Source organism: Pseudoliparis swirei, chromosome 16, assembly GCF_029220125.1.
Source record: "Pseudoliparis swirei isolate HS2019 ecotype Mariana Trench chromosome 16, NWPU_hadal_v1, whole genome shotgun sequence".
NCBI lineage: Eukaryota > Metazoa > Chordata > Actinopteri > Perciformes > Liparidae > Pseudoliparis > Pseudoliparis swirei.
The window spans coordinates 25,769,913-25,793,912 of NC_079403.1; the positions used below are offsets into that span (position 1 = coordinate 25,769,913).

Below are 24,000 nucleotides of genomic sequence, written 5' to 3' on the forward strand. Positions count from 1 at the left end.
TCATGAGACGAGGGCCATGAGACGAGGGCCTGAGACAGTGAGACGAGGGCTATGAGACGAGGCCTATGAGACGAGGGGCCTGAGACGAGGTCTATGAGACGAGGGCTATGAGACGAGGGGTATGAGACGAGGGCCAGAGACCGAGGGCCATGAGACGAGGGCTATGAGACGAGTGCTATGAGACGAGGCTCATGAGACGAGGCCATGAGACCGAGGCCTATGAGACGAGGCCTATGAGACGAGGGCTATGAGACGAGGGCTATGAGACGAGGGCTATGAGACGAGGGCTATGAGACGAGGCCTATGAGACGAGGGCTATGAGACGAGGCCTATGAGACGAGGGCTCTGAGACGAGGGCTATGAGACGAGGGCTATGAGACGAGGGCTCTGAGACGAGGGCTATGAGACGAGGCCTATGAGACGAGGCCTATGAGACGAGGGCTATGAGACGAGGCCTATGAGACGAGGGCTCTGAGACGAGGGCTATGAGACGAGGGCTCTGAGACGAGGGCTATGAGACGAGGGCTATGAGACGAGGCCTTTGAGACGAGGCCTTTGAGACGAGGGCTATGAGACGAGGGCTATGAGACGAGGGCTCTGAGACGAGGCCTATGAGACGAGGGCTTTGAGACGAGGGCTATGAGACGAGGGCTATGAGACGAGGGCTATGAGACGAGGGCTCTGAGACGAGGCCTTTGAGACGAGGGCTATGAGACGAGGGCCCATTGAGACGAGGGGCCATGAGACGAGGCCCGAGACCCAGGGCTATGAGACGAGGGCCATGAGACGAGGGCTAAGGGGCCATGAGACGAGGGCTTGAGACTGAGGGCCATGAGACGAGGGCTATGAGACGAGGCCATGAGGCTTGAGACGAGGCCATGAGACGAGGGCTATGAGACGAGGGCTATGAGACGAGGCCTATGAGACGAGGGCTATGAGACGAGGGCTATGAGACGAGGGCTATGAGACGAGGGCTATGAGACGAGGGCTATGAGACGAGGGCTATGAGACGAGGGCTATGAGACGAGGGCTATGAGACGAGGCCAAGAGACGAGGGCCCATGAGACGAGGGCTATGAGACAGGCCTATGAGACGAGGGCTGAGACTGAGGCCTATGAGACGAGGGCTATCCAGGGGGCCTGAGACGAGGGGTATGAGACGAGGGCCATGAGACGAGGCCTTGAGACGAGGGCTATGAGACGAGGGCCATGAGACGCAGGGCTCTGAGACTGAGGCTTGAGACGAGGGCTTTGAGACGAGGGCTTTATGAGACCAGGGCCATGAGACGAGGGCTTTGAGACGAGGGCCAAGGAGACGAGGGCTATGAGACGAGGCCTATGAGACGAGGCCTATGAGACGAGGGCTATGAGACGAGGCCTATGAGACGAGGGCTATGAGACGAGGGCTATGAGACGAGGGCTATGAGACGAGGGCTATGAGACGAGGGCTTTGAGACGAGGCTATGAGACGAGGGCTATGAGACGAGGCCTATGAGACGAGGCCTATGAGACGAGGGCTCTGAGACGAGGGCTATGAGACGAGGGCTATGAGACGAGGGCCAGGGAGATGAGGGCTATGAGACGAGGGCCTGAGACGAGGGCTTGAGACGAGGGCTATGAGACAGGCCAGACGAGGGCCATGAGACGAGGGCCAAGGAGGCCTAGAGACCTGGGCCTGAGACGAGGGCCAGTGAGACGAGGGCCATGAGACGCAGGGCCCATGAGACGAGGCCCATGAGACGAGGGCCTGAGACGAGGGCCTGAGACGAGGCCATGTGAGACGAGGGCTATGAGACGAGGGCTATGAGACTAGGGGGCAGGGCCTTGAGACGAGGGCCTAAGGACGAGGGCCATGAGACGAGGGCTATGAGACGAGGGCTATGAGACGAGGGCCTGAGACGAGGCCATGAGACGAGGGCCCTGAGACGAGGGCCTGAGATGAGACTTCCTGAGACCAGGGCCAGACGAGGCCTATGAGACGAGGGGCTGAGACGAGGGAGACCAGGGACCTGAGACGAGGGGTTATGAGACGAGGCCTATGAGACTGAGGGCCTATGAGACGAGCTCATGAGACGAGGCCATGAGACGAGGGCTATGAGACGAGGGCCTGGAGACAGGCCATGAGACGAGGCTGAGACGAGGGCCTGAGATCAGGGCTATGAGACGAGGCCGACAGGGAGACGAGGGCTATGGACCAGGGCCATGAGACGAGGGCTTGAGACTGAGGGCCATGAGACGAGGCCTGAGACGAGGGCTCATGAGACTGAGGGCCCTTGAGACGAGGGCCATGAGACCGAGGGCTATGAGACGAGGGCCGCGAGACGAGGGCTATGAGACGAGGCCTTGAGACGAGGGCTATGAGACGGTGGGCCCTTGAGACGAGCTATGAGAGCTCATGAGACGAGGGCCTGAGACGAGGGCTATGAGACGAGGCCTGAGACTATGAGACGAGGGCTGAGACGAGGGCTATGAGACGAAGGACGAGGACCTTGACGAGGCCTATGAGACTTGGGGCCTGAGACGAGGGCTATGAGACGAGGGCCTTTGAGACGAGGGCCTATGAGACGAGGGCCTGAGACGAGGGCTATGAGACGAGGGCTTGAGACGAGGGCTATGAGACGAGGGGCCTGAGGGCTATGAGACCAGGGCCATGAGACGAGGCCTCTGAGACGAGGGCCTTGAGACCAGGGGCCCTTGAGACGAGGGCTTGAGACCATGAGACGAGGGCCAAGGAGACGAGGGCCATGAGACGAGGGCTATGAGACGAGACGGCCATGAGACGAGGGCATGAGACGAGGGCCTGAGACGAGGGCCTGAGACGAGGCCATGAGACGAGGGCCTGAGACGAGGGCTATGAGACGAGGCCTATGAGACGAGGGCCTGAGACCAGGCCATGAGACGAGGCTGAGACTGAGACGAGGGCCATGAGACGAGGGCCATGAGACGAGGGCTCTGAGACGAGGGCCATGAGACGAGGGCAGAGAGACGAGGGCTCATGAGACGAGGGCCTTGAGACTAGGCTCTGAGACGAGGGCCATGAGACGAGGCCATGAGACCAGGGCCATGAGACAGGGCTCTGAGACGGGCCATGAGACTAGGGCTATGAGACGAGGGCTGAGACGCAGGCCCATGAGACGAGGGCCTGAGACCAGGGCTATGAGACGAGGGCCATGAGACGAGGCCTTGAGACGAGGGGAGGAGAGGCAGGCCTGAGACGAGGGCTATGAGACGAGGCCTATGAGACGAGGGCTATGAGACGAGGGCTATGAGACGAGGGCTCTGAGACGAGGGCTGAGACGAGGGCTATGAGACGAGGGCTATGAGACGAGGCCATGGGAGACGAGGCCTATGAGACGAGGGCCTATGAGACGAGGCCATGAGACGAGGGCTATGAGACGAGGGCTCCTGAGACGAGGGCCATGAGACAGAGCTAAGGCTATGAGACGAGGGCTATGAGACGAGGGGCCTTGAGACGAGGGCCTGAGGCCCATGAGACGAGGCCAGGAGACGAGGCCTATGAGACGAGGCCTGAGACGAGGGGCCATGAGACGAGGGCTCTGAGACGAGGGCTATGAGACGCAGGGCCTATGAGACGAGGCCAGGAGACGAGGGCTATGAGACGAGGGGGCCATGAGACGAGGCCTGAGACGAGGGCCTTGAGACGAGGGCTTGAGGGGCTATGAGACGAGGGCTGAGACGAGGGCTATGAGACGAGGGCTAAGGGAGACGAGGGCCAATGAGACGAGCCCATGAGACGAGGGCCATGAGACGAGGGCTATGAGACTAGGGCCATGAGACGAGAGCCTTGAGTGAGACCATGAGACGCAGGGCCATGAGACGAGGCCATGAGACGAGACCAAGGGCCATGAGACGAGGGCTATGAGACTGGCTATGAGACGAGGGCGGGAGACCAGGGGCTGAGACGAGGGCCAGAGACGAGGGCCATGAGACGAGGGCTTCTGAGATCGACCAGGCCATGAGACGAGGGCTATGAGACGAGGGCCATGAGACGAGGCCTCTGAGACGAGGGCTATGAGACGAGGGCTATGAGACGAGGGCTATGAGACGAGGGCTATGAGACGAGGGCTATGAGACGAGGCCTATGAGACGAGGCCTATGAGACGAGGGCTATGAGACGAGGGGAAACAAGGGCTGAGACGAGGGCTTTGAGACGAGGCCTATGAGACGAGGGCTATGAGACGAGGCCTATGAGACGAGGGCTATGAGACGAGGCCTATGAGACGAGGGCTCTGAGACGAGGCCTATGAGACGAGGGCTCTGAGACGAGGGCTATGAGACGAGGGCTATGAGACGAGGGCTATGAGACGAGGGCTATGAGACGAGGGCTATGAGACGAGGCCTTTGAGACGAGGGCTATGAGACGAAAAGACGAGGGCCTTTGAGACTAGGCCTGAGACGAGGCCTTGAGACGAGGGCTATGAGACGAGGGCCATGAGACGAGGGCCATGAGACGAGGCCCATGAGACGAGGGCTGAGACGAGGGCCAAGGAGACGAGGGCTAAGGAGACGCAGGGAGACGAGGGCTATGAGACTCAGGGCTAAGGAGACGAGGGCTATGAGACAGGGCCTGAGACTGAGGGCTATGAGACGAGGGCTATGAGACGAGGGCCGAGACGAGGGCCCTGAGACCAGGGCTCTGAGACTTGCGGGCTGAGACGAGGGCCATGAGACGAGGGCTATGAGACGAGGGCCCTGGAGACTAGGGCCCAGGACGAGGGCTATGAGGGCTAGGGCCTGAGACGAGGGCATGAGACGAGGCTATGAGACGAGGGGCCTTGAGACGAGACTGAGGCCATGAGACGAGGCCATGAGAGACGAGGCCTATGAGACGAGGCCTATGAGACGAGGGCTATGAGACGAGGGCTATGAGACGAGGCCTATGAGACGAGGGCCTTTGAGACGAGGGCTATGAGACGAGGGCCTGAGACGAGGGCTACAGAGACGGACGAGGCCTTGAGACGGGGCCATGAGACGAGGGCTGAGACGAGGGCTATGAGACGCAGGGGCTGAGACAGGGCCATGAGACGAGGGGCCTATGAGACGAGGGCTTGAGACGAGGGCTATGAGACGAGGGGCTATGAGACGAGGGCTATGAGACGAGGGTCTGAGACGAGGGGCCCAGGAGACTGAGGACCTATGAGACGAGGGCCCTGAGACGAGGGCTATGAGACGAGGGCCAAGGAGACGAGGGCCATGAGACGAGGGCCTTGGAGACGAGTAGGGCTATGAGACGAGGGCTATGAGACGAGGGCTGAGACGAGGGCCAATGAGACGAGGGCCTTGAGACGAGGGCTATGAGACGCAGGGCCATGAGACGAGGGCCAAGGAGACGAGGGCTATGAGACGCAGGGCCATGAGACGAGGCTATGAGACGAGGGCCATGAGACGAGGGCCTGAGACGAGGCTATGAGACGAGGGCTTGAGATGGGCCTTTGAGACGAGGGCTATGAGACGAGGCCTTGAGACGAGGGCCCCAGAGGGAGGGCTTGAGACCAGGCCCTTTGAGACGAGGGCTATGAGACTAGGCCCTTGAGACGAGGGCTAAGGGAGACAGGGCCTAGGAGACGAGGGCTATGAGACGAGGGCTGAGACCTAGGGCCATTGAGACGAGGGCTATGAGACGAGGGGCCATGAGACGAGGGCCATGAGACGGAGACTGAGGGCCAATGAGACGAGGGCCATGAGACGCAGGGCCTGAGACGAGCCAGGACATGAGACGAGGGCCATGAGACGAGGGCCATGAGACTAGGCATGAGACGAGGGCCAAGTGAGACGAGGCCTCTGAGACGAGGGCTCTGAGACGAGGGCTATGAGACGAGGGCTATGAGACGAGGGCTATGAGACGAGGCCTATGAGACGAGGGCTATGAGACGAGGCCTATGAGACGAGGGCTATGAGACGAGGGCTATGAGACGAGGCCTATGAGACGAGGGCTATGAGACGAGGGCTATGAGACGAGGGCTATGAGACGAGGGCTCTGAGACGAGGGCTATGAGACGAGGGCTATGAGACGAGGCCTTTGAGACGAGGGCTATGAGACGAGGCCTATGAGACGAGGGCTATGAGACGAGGCGAGCCTGAGACGAGGGCCTTGAGACGAGGGGCTATGAGACGAGGGCCTTGAGACGACGGCAGGCTTGGAGACGAGGCCTATGAGACGAGGGCCTTTGGAGACGAGGGCCATGAGACGAGGGCTATGAGACGAGGGCCTATGAGACGAGGGCCATGAGACGAGGCCAGGAGACGAGGGCTTTGAGACGAGGGGCGAGACGAGGCCGCAGGAGACGAGGGCTGAGACGAGTTTTATGAGACGGTGGGCCATGAGACGCAGGGCCATGAGACGAGGGCTCAGACGGCAGGCCTTTAAGATGGAGACGAGGCTGAGACGAGGGCTATGAGACGAGGCTTTGAGACGAGGGCCTGAGACTGAGGCTCATGAGACTAGGGCTTTGAGACGAGGGCCAAGGGAGAGACGAGGGCCAGGAGACCAGGGCCTGAGACGACGAGAGACGAGGGGCGGGGAGAGACGAGGCCTTAAGGGAGACGAGGCCTATGAGACGAGGGCCTGAGACTTGAGGGCCTATGAGACGCAGGGCTCTGAGACGAGGGCCGACGAGGGCCTATGAGACGAGGGCCATGAGACGAGGGCCATGAGACGAGGGCTCTGAGACGTGGCCAAGGACGAGGGCTATGAGACTCAGGGCTCTGAGACGAGGGCTCTGAGACGAGGCCTATGAGACGAGGGCCATTAGACGAGGGGCTATGAGACGCAGGGCTGAGACTGAGGGCCTATGAGACGAGGCCTATGAGACGGTGGGCCTGAGACGAGGCCAGACGAGGCTGGAGCCAAGTGAGACGAGGGCTATGAGATCTCGGGCCTGAGACGAGGCCTGAGACGCAGGGGCTATTGAGGCCAAGGAGACGAGGGCTCTGAGACGAGGGCCATGAGACGAGGGCTAAGGGAGACGCAGGGCTATGAGACGAGGGCCATGAGACGAGGGCCATGAGACGAGGGCTCATGAGACTAGGGGCTATGAGACGAAAATATGAGACGAGGGGCTATTTAAGGAGACGAGGCCATGAGACGAGGCCAGGAGACTAGGGCTATGAGACGAGGCCTAAGGTTATGAGACGAGGGCCTGAGACGCAGGGCCTTTGAGACCAGGGCTATGAGACGCAGGGCTCATGAGACGAGGGCTATGAGACGAAAATAGAGTTCTGAGACGAGGGCTATGGCATTGTGCCAGACGGTTGAGGAGACGAGGTTTTGAGACGAGGGCCTTGAGACGAGGGCTTTGAGACGAGGGCTGAGGAGAGGCTCGAGACGGGCCATGAGACCAGGGCTCATGATGACGAGGGCTCCAGACGAGGGCCATGAGACGAGGCCTTGAGACGAGGGGCCATGAGACGGTGGCAGAGACGAGGGCTCTGAGACGAGGCCTATGAGACGCAGGGCTTTGAGACGAGGGCTATGGAGACGAGGGCTGGGAGACGAGGCCAGGAGACGAGGGGCTGCGAGACGAGGGCCAGGACGAGGGCTATGAGACGTAGGGCTCTGGAGACGCAGGGCTTTGAGACGTAGGGCCATGAGACGAGGCTATGACGCAGGCTCCATGAGACGAGGGCCATGAGACGAGGGCTGCGAGACGAGGGCCTGAGACGAGGGCCATGAGACGAGGCCTGAGACACATGAGACGAGGGCCATGAGACGAGGGCTAGAGACCATGAGACGAGGCCTATGAGACGAGGGGCTATGAGACGGTACCATGACGAGGGCCTGAGACTCAGGGCCAGGAGACGAGGGCTCCAGGAGACCCAGTGATACCAGCCTGAGACGAGGGCCATGAGACGAGGGGCTATGAGACGAGGCCATGAGACTGAGGGCCAAGTGAGACAGCCCAGACCAGGGAGACCATGAGACTAGGCCCTGGAGACCAGGGCCTGAGATCTAGGGCCTTGAGACGAGGGGCCATGAGACGAGGGCTATGAGACCAGGGGCCATGAGACCCGAGGGCCAGACGAGGGCCATGAGACGAGGGCTATGGGGAGACCTAGGGCTGGGAGACGAGGGCCTGAGACGAGGCTTCAGGAGACGAGGGCTATGAGACGAAAAATAGGGCCTGGGCTCTGGAGACGAGGGCCTATGAGACGAGGCCTTGAGATGAGGAGACCGAGGGGCCTGAGACGAGGCTGGTGAGACGAGGGCCATGAGACGAGGGCTGAGACGAGGGCTTTGAGACGAGGCCTTTGGAGACGAGGGCTATGAGACGAGGGCCTTGAGACGAGGGCTTGAGACGAGGGCCATGAGACGAGGCCTTGAGACGAGGGCCTCCAGGGACTGAGACATGCTATGAGACGAGGGCTTCTGAGACGAGGGCTGAGACGAGGGCCATGAGACGAGGGCTTTGAGACGAGGGCTATGAGACGAGGGCTAAAGACGGTGGGCTTTGAGACGAGGGCCATGAGACGAGGCCTATGAGACGAGGGCCAGGAGACGAGGGCCTATGAGACGAGGCTCTATGAGACGAGGGCTCTGAGACGAGGGGCCAGATTAAAATATGAGACGAGGGCCTGAGACGCAGGGTGAGATGAGGGGCCATGAGACGAGGGCTATGAGACGAGGGCCCAAGGAGACGGCCAAGGAGAGGGCCATGAGATCGAGGCCCATGAGACGAGGGCCTGAGACGAGGCCTGAGCTAGGGCTCTGAGACGAGGGCTTGGAGACGAGGGCTGAGGGAGACGAGGCCTTGAGATTGCGGGCCCATGAGACGAGGGCCATGAGACGAGGCCTTGAGACGAGGGCTATGAGACGAGGGCTATGAGACCTGAGACCAGGGAGATGGGCTATGACACGAGGGTGAGACGAGGGCTATGAGACGAGGCTATGGTGCCTTGAGACGAGGGCCTGAGACTTAGTTTGAGACGAGGGCCTGAGACGAGGCCCAAGGAGACGAGGGCCGAGACGAGCGCAGATTTAGCCTATGGAGACGGCTACTATTGACGAGGGCCTGAGACGAGGCTATGAGACGAGGGCCCTGAGACGAGGGCTGGTGAGACGAGGGCCATGAGACGAGGGCCAATGAGACGAGGGCTTTGAGACGAGGGCTTTTGAGACGAGGGCCAGGAGACCTGAGGGCTATGAGACGAGGCCTTTGAGACGAGGGCTCTGAGACGAGGGCCATGAGCTATGAGACGCAGGCCCATGAGACCTGAGGGCTCTGGAGACGGAGCCATGAGACGAGGGCTATGAGACGCAGGCCATGGAGACGAGGCCTTGAGGACGAGGGCTCGAGACGAGGGGAGACCCAGGGCTTTGAGACGAGGCCCATGAGACGAGGGCTATCAGGGCCATGAGACTAGGCTCCAGGAGACGCAGGGCTCTGAGACGAGGGCCAAGGGAGACGAGGGCCTGAGACGAGGGCATGAGACGTGGGCCATGAGACGAGGGCCCCGAGGCCAATGAGACCCAGGGCCAATGAGACGAGGCAAGGAGACTATGGGCCATGAGAGGGCTCTGAGATGTGGGCCGTGACCAAGGAGACGAGGGCTATGAGACGGAGGGTCATGAGACAGGCAGACGAGGGCTTGAGACGAGGGGCCCTTGAGACGAGGGCCAATGAGACTCGAGGGCTATGAGACGAGGACCCAAGGGAGACGAGGGCCATGAGACTAGGCCTTGAGACGACAGGGCCATGAGACGAGGGGCTTGAGACGAGGGCTAAGGGAGACGAGGGGCCTTGAGACGAGGGCCCATGAGACGAGGGCTGAGACGAGGGTTTTGAGACTGAGGGCCATGAGACGAGGGCTCATGAGACGTGGCCTATGAGACGAGGTTTTGAGACGAAAAATACGAGGCCAAGGGAGACGAGGCCTACAGGACTCCATGGAGACGAGGCTTGAGACGAGGGCTATGAGACGAGGGCCTGAGACAGGGCCATGAGACGAGGGCTCTGAGACGCAGGCCATGAGACGAGGGCCATGAGACCTGAGGCCATGTGAGACGAGGGCTTCCAGTGAGACGAGGCCTTGAGACGAGGGCCAGGAGACGAGGGCCTTGAGACTAGGCCTTGAGACGAGGCCTTTAGACGCAGGCCATGAGACCAGGCCAAGGAGACGATGGCCTTGGAGACGGTGGCTATGAGACGAGGGCTATGAGACGAGGGCCTTGAGACGAGGGCCCAAGAGACGAGGGGCTATGAGACGGCTTGAGACGAGGGCCTATGAGACTCCAGGCCAAGGAGACGAGGGCTTCATGAGACTCCAGGGCCTGAGACGAGGCCTATGAGACGAGGGGCTCATGAGACTGCAGGGCTATGTGAGACGAGGGCCAAGGTGAGACCCAGGCCCTTGAGACGAGGGCCTATGAGACGAGGGCGGAGACGAGGGCTCTTGAGACGAGGCCTATGAGACTTGTGGCTGTGAGACGAGGGCTATGAGACGGAGGGGTTTGAGGAGACGAGGGCTATGATCACTGAGACGCGAGGCCTGGGTGAGACGCAGGGTTTTGAGACGAGGGCTACGAGACGAGGGCTATGAGATTGAGGGCTAAGGAGACCAGGCCCGACGAGGGCCAATGAGACGAGGGGCTCTGAGACGCAGGGCTTGAGACGAGGCCCCTTGAGACTGAGGGCTTCTGAGACCCAGGGGCCATGAGACGAAAGGGCTATGAGACGCAGGCCTGAGACTATAGGGTCATGAGGACCAGGGGCCATGGAGACGAGGGCCATGAGACTGAGGCCCATGAGACGAGGGCCCTGAGACGAGGGCTACCAGACGAGTGGGGCCCATGAGACGCAGGGCCCATGAGACTCAGGGCCATGAGACCTGCGCTCAAGGAGAAGAGGGCCTGAGACGAGGGCCATGAGACCTGAGGCTCTGATGAGACGAGGGCCAAGGGAGAGACAGGGCTATGGAGGACGAGACCATGAGACGCAGGGCTATGAGACGCAGTGAGGCCTATGAGACTTGAGGGCCATGAGACGAGGGCTATGAGACTTGAGGGCCTGAGACTCCAGGGCTATGGAGACTTGAGGGGCTATGGTAGACGCAGGGCTCTGAGACGAAATGCAGACTGCGGGCTATGAGACGAGGGCCAAGGGAGACGAGTGCTAAGGGAGACGCAGGCCTCTGAGACGAGGGCCCCTGAGACGAGGGCCTATGAGACCGAGGGCCATGAGGACGAGGGCCTATGAGACGAGGCTCTGATAGCCTTGAGACCTGAGGGCCATGGAGACTCGAGGCTCTTGAGACCAGTGGGACTATGAGCCACAGAGACGAGGGGCCAAGAGACGAGGGCCTTGAGACCAGGCTTCCATGAGACTTGAGGGCCATGGAGACGAGGCCCATGAGGACTGAGGCCTGAGACGAGGGCCATAGAGATCGAGGGCTATGAGGATCGAGGGACTGAGACGAGGGCCTATGAGACGAGGGCCCATGAGACTGAGGCCTAATGCGAGACGCAGGGCCTGAGACGGTGGCTCTGAGACGGGCCTATGAGACGAGGGCCATGGAGACGGTGGCTATGACGCAGGCCTGGCGAGACCTGAGGGCTATGAGGACTGAGGGCCTGAGACCGAGGGCCATGGAGACGGCTTGACACTCCAGGCCATGAGACCAAGTGCCAGACGAGACGAGGCTGAGACCTGAGGGCCCACAGAGACGGGGCCTATGGAGACCTGAGGGAATTTGAGACTTATGCCCAGGGAGACTCATGAGATCGAGGGCCATGAGACTGAGCGCCTATGAGACGAAAAATGAGACGAGGGCCATAGGCCATGAGACGAGGCCATGAGACTGAGGGCTCTGAGACGAGGCCATGGAGACGAGGGGCCCTGAGACCTAGGCCATGGAGACAGGGCCATGGAGACTGAGGCCTGTGAGATCTATAGCTCACCTGAGACGAGGGCCCATGAGACGAGGGCCAGGGGAGACTCAGGCCCCTTATGGAGACGAGGGCTCCTGAGATTCGAGGCCCAGGAGACTGGTGGGCTCAGAGGGCCAGAGACTTGAGGCCCAGAGATCGAGGGCTCTTGGAGACGAGTGGGGGCTATGAGACGAGGCCTGAGACGCAGGGCCTTGAGACGAGGGCTATGAGACGCAGGGCTAGGAGACGAGAGGGCCAGTGAGACTTGAGGGCTTTATGAGGCCTGAGGGGCCAAGGAGACGCAGGGCCTATGAGGACGAAAAATATGGGAGACCAGGGCCATGGGAGACTGAGGGCCATGGAGATCCAGGGCCATGAGACTAGGGCCATGAGACGAGGGGCCATGAGACTTCAGGGCTTCTTGAGACCAGGCCATGAGACGAGGCTCCATGAGACTATGGGGCCCTGAGACCAGGGCCAAGTGAGACGGTGCCATGAGACCCAGGTGGCTACAGACGAGGGGCCTATGAGACGAGGCCCATGAGACGAGTGCTCCGAGACCGAGGGCTATGAGACTGAGGGCCTGAGACGAGGCCTGGGAGACGAGGGCTATGGAGACGAGGGCTCCTGAGACTCCAGGGCTTTGAGACGAGGGCTTTTTATGGAGACCCGAGGGCCTGAGACGAGGGCCATGAGACGAGGCTTCCTTGAGACTTGAGGCCTTGGGAGACGAGGGCCATGAGACTAGGGCCATGAGAGACCCAGGGGCCTATGAGTACCCAGGGCTCCTGGAGAGACGAGGGCCTCATGAGACTGAGGGCCATGAGACGCAGGGCTCCTGAGATGAGGGCCAAGGAGACGAGGGCCAAGGGAGACGAGGGCTATGAGACGAGGGCTATGAGACGAGGCTACTGGAGACGGTGGGCTGAGACTAGGGCTCTGGGAGACGAGGGCCAATGAGACGAGGGGCTATGGAGACGAGGGCCCATGAGACGAGGGCCAAGGAGACGAGGGCTAGTGAGACGAGGGCCTGGTGAGACGAGGCTCCTGAGACCTGAGGCCCATGAGGACCAGGGCCTAAGGACGGTGGGCCTGAGACTTTAGGAAGCCATGAGACGAGGCCTTTGAGACGAGGGCCATGAGACGGAGGCTGGTGAGACGAGGGGCTATGAGACGAGGCCTATGAGACGAGGCTTGAGACGAGGGGCCATGGAGACCTAGAGGGGCTTTGAGACGAGGCTGAGACGAGGGCTATGGAGACTGAGGGCTCGGAGACGAGGGTCAAGACGAGGGCCTAGGAGACGAGGGCCTTTGAGACGAGGGCCAGGAGACGAGGGCCTGGAGACCAGGGTTTTGAGACTTCAGGCCAAGGGAGACGAGGGCTATGAGACTAGGGCTGAGACGAGACTGAGATCAGCCTGTGGCAGTTTAGGCCTATGAGACTGAGGGCTATGAGACGAGGGCTTTGAGACGAGGGCTCTGAGACGAGGGCTTATGAGATCGAGGGCTGCGAGACGAGGCTATGGAGACTATACCTATGAGACCTAGGGCCTGAGACGGCCTTGAGACGAGGCCTTGAGACAGGCCTATGAGACGAGGGCCAAGCAGACTAGGCCTCATGAGACGAGGGCTTGAGACGAAAATAAGGAGACGAGGGCTATGAGACGCAGGCCTTGGAGACGAGGGGGCCAGGAGACGAGGGGCTAAGGGAGACGAGGCCCAGAGACCAGGGTTCTGACGAGGCCATAGACGAGGGCCAAGAGACTGAGGGCTGAGACTGAGGGCTATGAGACTCCAGAGCCACAGGACGAGGGGCCTTGAGACTTCCAGGGCTCACTAGGCCAGGAGACTGAGGGCTGAGACGAGTGCTATGAGACCAGGACTATGAGACGAGGCCTTGAGACGAGGGGCTAAGGGGAGACGAGGGGCTGAGACGAGGCTATGAGACGAGGCCTATGAGACGAGGGTTTGAGACGCAGGGCTATGAGACGAGGGCTCTGAGACGAGGGCTGTGAGACGAGGCCTTGAGACGGGGCCTTGAGACGAGGGCTGGTGAGACGAGGGTTGCGAGACGAGGGCCCATGAGACCAGGGGCCTAAGGAGATGAGGGCTCTGAGACGAGGCCAAGGGAGACGAGGGCCAGGGACGAGGGCCATGGACTCCAGGGCTATGAGACGAGGGCCATGAGACGAGGGCTATGAGACCAGGGCCTGAGACCAGGGCTTTGAGACGAGGCTGAGACGAGGGCTTTGAGACGAAAAAATATGAGACCTGAGGGCCATGAGACCAGGCCTTGAGACGAGGGCTATGAGACGAGGGCCAAGGGAGACCCAGGGCCAAGGGACGAGGGCTATGAGACCTGAGGCCTTGGAGGACGAGGGGCCAAGGAGACTATGGGCCTCCCAGGACGAGGGCCATGAGACCCAGGGCCATGAGACGAGGGCTATGAGACTCCAGGCCTGACCTAGGCCCATGAGACGAGGGGCTATGAGACGGTGGGCCTGAGACGAGGGCCATGAGAAGAGGCCACAGGACGAAAAGGAGACGAGGGCCCTGAGACGAGGACCTGCAAGAGGCCTGAGACTCCAGGGCCATGAGACGAGGCCTAAGGAGACTAGGCTCCTGAGACTGAGGGGCTGAGACTGAGGCTCCTGAGACGAGGGCTTCTGAGACGAGGGCCATGAGACCTGCATGAGACCAGGGCTTTGAGACCAGGGGCCATGAGACGAGGGCCATGAGACGAGGGCTATGAGGATGAGGCCTAAGGAGACGAGGGGGCCCAGGACGCAGGGTTATGAGGACGAGGCCCATGAGACCTGAGGCTCATGAGACGAGGGCCATGAGACGAGGCTCATGAGAAGAGGGCCTGAGATCCAGGCCCAAGGAGACGAAAAAATTTGGAGACGAGGGCCAAGTGAGACTAGGCCATGAGACCCAGGCCTGAGACGAGGGCCAAGGAGACGAGGGGCCTTGAGACGCAGGGCCAAGGAGACGAGGGCCAGGACGAGGGCTCTGAGACTCAGGCCCAAGGAGACGAGGGCTATGAGACCAGGGCCTGAGACGAGGGCTATGAGACCCCCAAAAAAAGGGGGGGTTTTGGGGGGGGGGAGGGCCCAAAATTTTAAAATTTTTTTTTGGGGGGGAAAAACCCTTTTTTTTAAAAAAAAACCCAAAGGCCCCAAAAAAAACCAAAAAAAGGGGGAAAAGGGAAAAAGGGTTTGGGGGGGGGGCCCCCCCCCCCCCCCCGGGGTTGGAACCGGGCCTTTCCCGGGGGGGGGGGGGGGAGGGGGCCCCCCGGGGCCCCAAAAGGGGGCCCTTTTTCCCCCCCCCCCCCCCTTTTAAAAAAAAACCCCCAAAAAAGGGGGGGTAAAGGGGGAAAAAAACCCCCAAAACCCCAAAAAGGCCCCCAAAAAAAGGGGGTTTTTAAAAGGGGGAAAAAAAAAAGGGGGGGGGCAGGGGGGGCCGGGGGGGGGAGGGAGAGGGTTGGGGGGGGGGGGGGCCCCCCCGGGGGGTTGGGGGGGCCCAGGGCCCCAGGGGGTTTAGACGAGGCCCTTTAGGGGGCCGGGCGGGGGGGGCGGGGCCCGGGGGGGGGGGGGGGGGGGGGGGGGTTGGGGGGGGGGGGGGGGAGGGGGAGGGGGAAAGGGGGAGGGGGAAAAAATTCGAGGGCCTTTGGGGGGGGGGGGGGGGGGGGGGGAAAAAAAGGGGGGGGCCCGGGGGAGGGGCCATGAGGCCGGGGGGGGGGAACAGGGGGGGGGAGGGGGGGGGGGAAAAAAAAGGGGGGGGGGGGGGGGGGCTTGGGGGGGGGGGGGGGAAAAAAAGGGGGGGGGGGGGGGGAAGGGAAGGGGAAGGGGGGCAGGGGGGGTTTTTTTTAAATTTTGGGGGGTTGGGGGTTGGGGGGGTTAAGGGGGGGGGGGGAGGGGAAGGGGGGTTGGGAAGGGGAAGGGAAAAAATAGGCCCCTTTTTCCCCCCCCCCCCAAAAAAAAAAAAAAAGAACCCGAAACCCCCGGGGGGGGGGGGGGGGGCCAAAAAAAGACCAAAAAACCCCCCCAAAAAAGGGGGGGGGGGAAAGGGGGGGGTTAAAATTTTTTTTTTTGGGGGGAAAAAATTTTTCCCGGGGAAAATTTAAAACCCCCCCCGGGGGGGGGGAAAAAAAAAAAGGGGGAAAGGGGGAAAAAAAAAGGGGGGGGCCCCCCCCCCCCCGGGGGGGGCCGGGGGAAAAACCCCCCCCCTTGGGGGGGGGGGTTTTTTTAAAGGGGGGAAGGAAGGGGGGGTTTCCCCCTTTTTCCGGGGGGGGGGCCCCCCCTTTTTGGCCCCGGGGGGGGGGCCCCGGGAAAAAAAAACCCCCCCCCCCGGGGGGCCCGGGGGGGAAGGGAAACCCCGGGGGGGAAAAAAAAAAAATTTTTTTTTAAGGGGGAAACCCCCGGGGGAGGGGAACCCGGGGGGAAAACCCGGCCCGAGGGGTTGGGGGGTTGGGGGGGGAAGGGGGGCGAGGGCCCTTTTAAGGGGGGGGGGGGGGGGCCAGGTTTAGGGGGTTGGGGGGGGAAAGGGGGGGCAGGGGCGGGGGGGGGGGAGGGGGGGGGCCCGGGGGGGGGGAGGAGGGGGAAGAGGGAGGGGGGGGGAAAAGGGGGAAGAGGGGGGGGGGGACCGGGGGAAAGGGGGCCCGGGGGGGGGAAAGGGGGGGGGAAAAGGGTTTTGAGACCGGGGTTTGGGGGGGGGGGGGGGGGGGGGGAAGGGGGGATAGGGGGGGGAAGGGGGGGGAGGGGAAAGGGGGGGGGAAGGGGGGCCCAAGAGGGGGGGGGGGGGGGGTTGGGAAGGGGGTCTTTAGACGAGGGCCATGAGACCCAGGCCCATGAGACGAGGGCCATGAGACTAGGGCTCTGAGACGAGGGCTCCTGAGACGAGCCTTTGAGACGAGGGGCCTTGAGACCAGGCCTCGAGACGAGGGCCAGGAGACTCGTGGGCCTGAGACGAGGCCTCATGAGACGAGGGCCATGACCCAGGGCCTGAGACGAGGGCCATGAGACGAGGGCTTGAGACGAAAATATGAGACTAGGGGCCAAGGAGACCAGGGGCCTATGAGACGAGGGTCATGAGGAGACTGAGGCCTATGAGACTGAGGCCCTGACCACGCTTGGCTCTGACGCAGGGCCAAGGAGACCTGAGGGGCCATGAGACGAGGGCTTCTGGGGATCTATGGGCCAGAGACTGAGGGCCTGGAGACCCAGGGCCCAGACTCCAGGGCTATGAGACGAGGGCTATGAGACGAGGGCTCTGAGACGAGGGCTATGAGACGAGGGCTCTGAGACGAGGGCTTTGAGACGAGGGCTATGAGACGAGGGCTATGAGACGAGGGCTATGAGACGAGGGCTTTGAGACGAGGGCTATGAGACGAGGGCTATGAGACGAGGGCTATGAGACGAGGGCTATGAGACGAGGGCTATGAGACGAGGGCTATGAGACGAGGCCTTTGAGACGAGGGCTATGAGACGAGGCCTTTGAGCCAGCTGGCGTAGCACCATCACACCTGAGTCTGGATGGAGCTGTAGGAGCCTCACTCCTCCATCTCGCTAGAACCCCATGAGACCTACAGACTACAGCCTGGACCATCTGAAGGGAGGGGAACCGCATCCTTTGAACCGGTCTCCATCAAGCCAGAACACACAGGAGCACGGGGACCCTCAATGACCCACGGGGACCCTCAATGACCCACAGGGACTCTCAATGACCCACAGGGACCCACAGTGACCCTCAATGACCCACAATGACCCACAGTGACCCACAGGGACCCACAGGGACCCTCAATGACCCACAGGGACCCACAGTGACCCTCAATGACCCACAGTGACCCTCAATGACCCACAATGACCCACAGGGACCCACAGTGACCCTCAATGACCCACAGGGACCCTCAATGACCCACAATGACCCACAGTGACCCTCAATGACCCACAATGACCCACAGTGACCCTCAATGACCCACAATGACCCACAATGACCCACAGGGACCCTCAATGACCCACAATGACCCACAGGGACCCTCAATGACCCACAGTGACCCTCAATGACCCACAGGGACCCTCAATGACCCACAATGACCCACAGGGACCCACAGTGACCCACAGTGACCCTCAATGACCCACAGGGACCCTCAATGACCCACAATAACCCACAGGGACCCACAGTGACCCACAATGACCCACAGTGACCCACAGGGACCCTCAATGACCCACAGTGACCCACAGGGACCCACAGTGACCCTCAATGACCCACAGGGACCCACAGTGACCCTCAATGACCCACAGGGACCCTCAATGACCCACAATGACCCACAGGGACCCACAGTGACCCTCAATGACCCACAATGACCCACAGTGACCCACAGGGACCCACAGGGACCCTCAATGACCCACAATGACCCACAGGGACCCACAGTGACCCACAATGACCCACAGTGACCCACAGGGACCCTCAATGACCCTCAATGACCCACAGTGACCCACAGGGACCCACAGTGACCCTCAATGACCCACAGTGACCCTCAATGCCCCTCAGTGACCCACAGGGACCCACAATGACCCACAGTGACCCACAGGGACCCTCAATGACCCACAATGACCCACAGGGACCCACAGTGACCCTCAATGACCCTCAATGACCCACAATGACCCACAATGACCCACAGGGACCCACAGTGACCCTCAATGCCCCTCAGTGACCCACAATGACCCACAGTGACCCACAGGGACCCTCAATGACCCTCAGTGACCCTCAGTGACCCTCAATGACCCACAATGACCCTCAGTGACCCTCAATGACCCACAGTGACCCTCAATGACCCACAGTGACTCACAGTGACCCTCAATGACCCTCAATGACCCACAGTGACCCACAGTGACCCTCAATGACCCTCAATGACCCTCAGTGACCCTCAATGACACACAGTGACCCTCAATGACCCTCAATGACCCACAGTGACCCACAGTGACCCTCAGTGACCCTCAGCATGCAGCAGAGATGCAGACAGACCTGCTGGTGTCGTGGTCAGACTCCCTGGGGAGAATATCTCACCACATCTCAACAAGGAGGAGGGGCTCGTTATCTTTGGCTGGCATGAGATCCTCTGAAACACACTGCTGCTCTAAATCCTTGTTTTGCTTTCTCAAATATTTCCCAAGACGTCAACATGTCCTGACATCACGTTTAGCTGACTCTCTCTCTCTCTCCCTCTCTCCGCCCCCCCTCCTCTTCAGGCCTTGCGGGTGATGGCGAAGATAATGAGGGAGTGTTGGTACGCCAACAGCGCCGCCCGACTCACCGCTCTCCGGATCAAGAAAACCTTGTCTCAACTCAGCCAACAGGAGGGAATCAAGATGTAGACACACACACACACACACACACACACACCTGTTACTGGCATCCACATCGATAGCATTAAGACCTTCATCGCCTTCATCGACTGTTCCTCCCTTTACTTTGAAGGGAAGTGAAGCCTCCTGGTCCCTTGTGCTCTTTCTATTTTTTTATTTTTTTACACCTCTCACCACCGCCAGTTATTCATTGACAAACTGCTGAGTCATGCACCTGGGAGGGAGCAGCCGTGTGTGTGTGTGTGTGTTGCACTGGCCGTCACACACATGTGAAAGGTTGTGCCTCACCTCCATCTCCGCACCGAAAAGACCCATCGGGAAAACCGGTGTCCATCCCAAGCCCCGCCTCCATCCCAAGCCCCGCCTCCACCGCTCGATACATGTCCATCAGGTACACAGCAAAGGCTGCTGGGAATTCACCTCGGAGGCCTCTGAGCTGCCGCCTCGGGTTTGGGGCGGTTTGCAAGCCCCACCGTGTTGTGTTCCAGGAGCGTTGGGAACCGGAGCGCTGAGCCCTGCTCCAGCAGAACCTCATCAGCTGCAACAGTTTTGCACTTTTCTTCCTTTTCTTCCTTTTCTTCCATTATTACTGTGGCTCCTCCTCTTCTCCCCGTGTGGGCGGAGTCAGACAGGTCAGTTTAATTTATTGTTTAAAAAAATAATCATGATTTGTACTTTTCTTTCTGGCGTCGGGTTAAATACACAACGACCTCATTCATGTATTGTTCTGATTTATTTTGGCAAACATGTGACAACATATGCAAGACACAGAGACATGTGTAAACAACAACAACAACAACAGCTGCCACCATGCCTTCCACCGCAGTGCAACAACACAAACGCCTTGTGTGTGTGTGTGTCCGAGTGTACAGCGAGCTCGTACTATGCACACCCCCAAGAGGTGGACGGAAAGCAAGGAGGGACACACACACACACACACACACACACACACACACAACTCTTTCGCAGCACCCACATGCCGACGCTCTGGTGCCATTTGCCCCCCTCAACTGAACACCTCATCGTACAGCTTCTTCTCCCCCTGAGCTCCAGAACCTCAAACTGTTTAGTGAGGAGGAGGAGGAGGAGGAGGCACCACCAACAGGCCCCCCTGTGGCTTTTGGGGGAGCCAATAGAAAAGCAGGACCCAGATCCCTGCTGTTGTCTGAACTCTTGGCGCTCTGGCCTCTCCTCTCCTCTCCTCCTCCTCCTCCTCCTCCTCATCAGAGACAAACGGAGACGCACTCAGCCATAGACGTTCCAGCTCGTGTATTCTTTGAGTTTGTTGTGTGGAAAATGAGTTTTTCTACTAGAATGTACATTTACACATTTATCATTTGAGCTTCGCCTTAAGGGACCAACGCTGAGCGAGAGCTCTCTCTCTTTCTGAATGTTTTAATGAAGAAACTATATATATATAAATCTAATGGTCTATGTACAGGTAGAGTCATGATTCTACCTGAGGACAACATGTCGGTCGCACCTGATGAACAGAGTGTCTCGTGTCCTGAACCCCTCCGCTCGTCTTCGAAGGATTTCCTTGTGTCGCCAAAACAAAGTGAGCCTTAAACATCCAGTGAACCCACGGCTCACAGTGCCCTTCTGAACCACCGGGGGCCTACCTGTGTGGGGGTCTACCTGTGTGGGGGTCTACCTGTGTGGGGGTCTATCTGTGTGGGGGTCTACCTGTGTAGTCTGCACCTGGTCTGCCTCTAGACGTCTTCATCCTGTCTTAAAGTCACCAGCAGCCTTCTACTTTCTTCTTTTTCTGAAACTCCAGACAAGTTTTTTTCTTGTGGTCTTGAAGGTCCTCCTGGTCCTCCTGGTCCTCTCGGCACGCAACCGCCGTACCTGTTGACACGCAACCGCCGTACCCGTTGACACGCAACCGCCGTACCTGTTGACACGCAACCGCCGTACCCGTTGACACGCAACCGCCGTACCCGTTGACACGCGACCGCCGTACCCGTTGACACGCAACCGCCGTACCCGTTGACACGCAACCGCCGTACCCGTTGACACGCGACCGCCGTACCCGTTGACACGCAACCGCCGGACCCGTTGACACGCGACCGCCGTACCGCGACACGACCGCCGACCCGTTGACACGCAACCGCCGACCCATTGACACGCAACCGCCGTCCCCGTTGACACGCATCCGCCGACCCGCTGACACGCAACCGCCTGCATTTCGACACGCGACCGCCGTACGCTGACATGACCGCCGTACCCGTTGACACGCAACCGCCGTACCCGTTGACACGCAACCGCCGTACCCGTTGACACGCAACTGCCGTACCCCTTGACACGCGACCGCCGTACCCGTTGACACGCGACCGCCGTACCCGTTGACACGCGACCGCCGTACCCCTTGACACGCGACCGCCGTACCCGTTGACACGCAACCGCCGTACCCCTTGACACGCAACCGCCGTCCCCGTTGACACGCAACCGCCGTACCCGTTGACACGCAACTGCCGTACCCCTTGACACGCGACCGCCGTACCCGTTGACACGCGACCGCCGGACCCGTTGACACGCAACCGCCGTACCCGTTGACACGCAACCGCCGTACCCGTTGACACGCAACCGCCGTACCCGTTGACACGCAACCGCCGTACCCGTTGACACGCGACCGCCGTACCCGTTGACACGCAACCGCCGTACGTTGACACACGCCCGCCGTACCCGTTGACACGCAACCGCCGTACCCCTTGACACGCAACCGCCGTACCCCTTGACACGCGACCGCCGTACCCGTTGACACGCAACCGCCGCATTCGCTGACACGCGACCGCCGTACTTTGACACGCAACCGCCGTATCGCTGACACGCGACCGCCGCCCCCGCTGACACGCTACCGCCGCCCGCTGACACGCAACCGCCGTACCGCTGACACGCAACTGCCGCACTTTGACACGCGACGCCGTACCGCTGACACGCAACCGCCGTACTTTGACACGCACCGCCGTACTCGCTGACACACGACCGCCGTACCCGCTGACACGCAACCGCCGTACTCTTGACACGCAACCGCCGTACCGCTGACACGCAACCGCCGTATTCGCTGACACGCAACCGCCGTACCCGTTGCCACGCAACTGCCGTACCCCTTGACACGCGACCGCCGTACCGCTGACACGCAACCGCCGTATTCTTGACACGCGATCGCCGTATTCGCTGACACGCAACTGCCGTATCGCTGACACGCGACCGCCGCATTTTTGACACGCGACCGCCGTACCCGTTGACACGCAACCGCCGTACTTTGACACGCAACCGCCGCCCGTTGACACGCAACCGCCGTTTCGTTGACACGCAACCGCCGCATTACTTGACACGCGACCGCCGTTCGTTGACACGCAACCGCCGTACTTTGACACGCGACCGCCGCATTCGTTGACACACGACCGCCGTACCCGTTGACACGCAACCGCCGTACCCGTTGACACGCAACCGCCGTACCCGTTGACACGCGACCGCCGTCCCGGTTGACACGCGACCGCTGCATTTCGACACGCGACCGCCGCATTTTGACACGCGACCGCCGTACCCGTTGACACGCAACCGCCGTACCCCTTGACACGCGACCGCCGTACCCGTTGACACGCGACCGCCGTCCCCGTTGACACGCGACCGCCGTACCCGTTGACACGCGACCGCCGTACCCGTTGACACGCGACCGCCGTACGTCTTGACGCGCGACCGCCGATTCGTTGACACGCGACCGCTGCATTTGACACGCGACCGCCGCATTTTGACACGCGACCGCCGTACCCCTTGACACGCAACCGCCGTACCCCTTGTCACGCAACCGCCGTCCCCGTTGACACGCGACCGCCGTACCCGTTGACACGCGACCGCCGTACCCCTTGACACGCAACCGCCGTACCCCTTGTCACGCAACCGCCGTCCCCGTTGACACGCGACCGCCGTACCCGTTGACACGCCGATCGCCTTTTGACACGCAACCGCCGTACCCCTTGTCACGCAACCGCCGTCCCCGTTGACACGCAACCGCCGTACCCCTTGACACGCAACTGCCGTACCCCTTGACACGCAACCGCCGTACCCCTTGACACGCAACCGCCGTACCCCTTGTCACGCAACCGCCGTACCCGTTGACACGCAACCGCCGTACCCCTTGTCACGCAACCGCCGTCCCCGTTGACACGCAACCGCCGTACCCCTTGACACGCAACCGCCGTACCCGTTGCTATGCAGCGTGCCCCGTTACCGCGCGGCCGCCAGGAGGCGCCACTCACTGCCGGCGGCTCTACGGCTCCAGACCTCCAAACCGTACCGACGGGTTCTCACCGCTGTGAATGTTCCGGGTTTCTGTGGCAACTTGGCCAACATGCAACCGGCCCGGGGTTCCCCTCCACGCCGGCCTCTCCCGTTATGCAACATCCGGGCCCGCCGTGGCCCTCTGGATCACACGGTCCCCACCGGCCCTCCTATGCGAGCACGATCCACACACTGTGACGAGGGCCACGCCCCCTTTACGCGGCTCGCCCTCCATCGGCTCAGAGACGACCCCAGCGGGTCGACAGCTCAGTGTCTCCTAGAGGAGAGGAGCTCAGTGTCTCCTAGAGGAGAGGAGCTCAGTGTCTCCTAGAGGAGGAGCTCAGTGTCTCCTAGAGGAGGAGCTCAGTGTCTCCTATAGGAGCTCAGTGTCTCCTAGAGGAGAGGAGCTCAGTGTCTCCTAGAGGAGGAGCTCAGTGTCTCCTAGAGGAGGAGCTCAGTGTCT

At 61.0% G+C, this 24,000-nt stretch overlaps 1 protein-coding gene across 1 annotated transcript in view; it reads left to right on the forward strand.

Annotated features, from left to right (window-relative positions):
• The window catches only part of tgfbr1b (transforming growth factor, beta receptor 1 b), a 59,944-nt gene extending 40,026 nt beyond the window's left edge, over window positions 1–19,918 (forward strand). The window contains exon 9 of the mRNA XM_056433683.1: window positions 19,134–19,918. Within this exon, the coding sequence (XP_056289658.1) occupies window positions 19,134–19,259 (126 nt within the window). The 3' untranslated portion in view covers window positions 19,260–19,918. The remainder of the gene's footprint in view (window positions 1–19,133) is intronic.
• The last annotated feature ends 4,082 nt before the right edge of the window (window positions 19,919–24,000 follow it).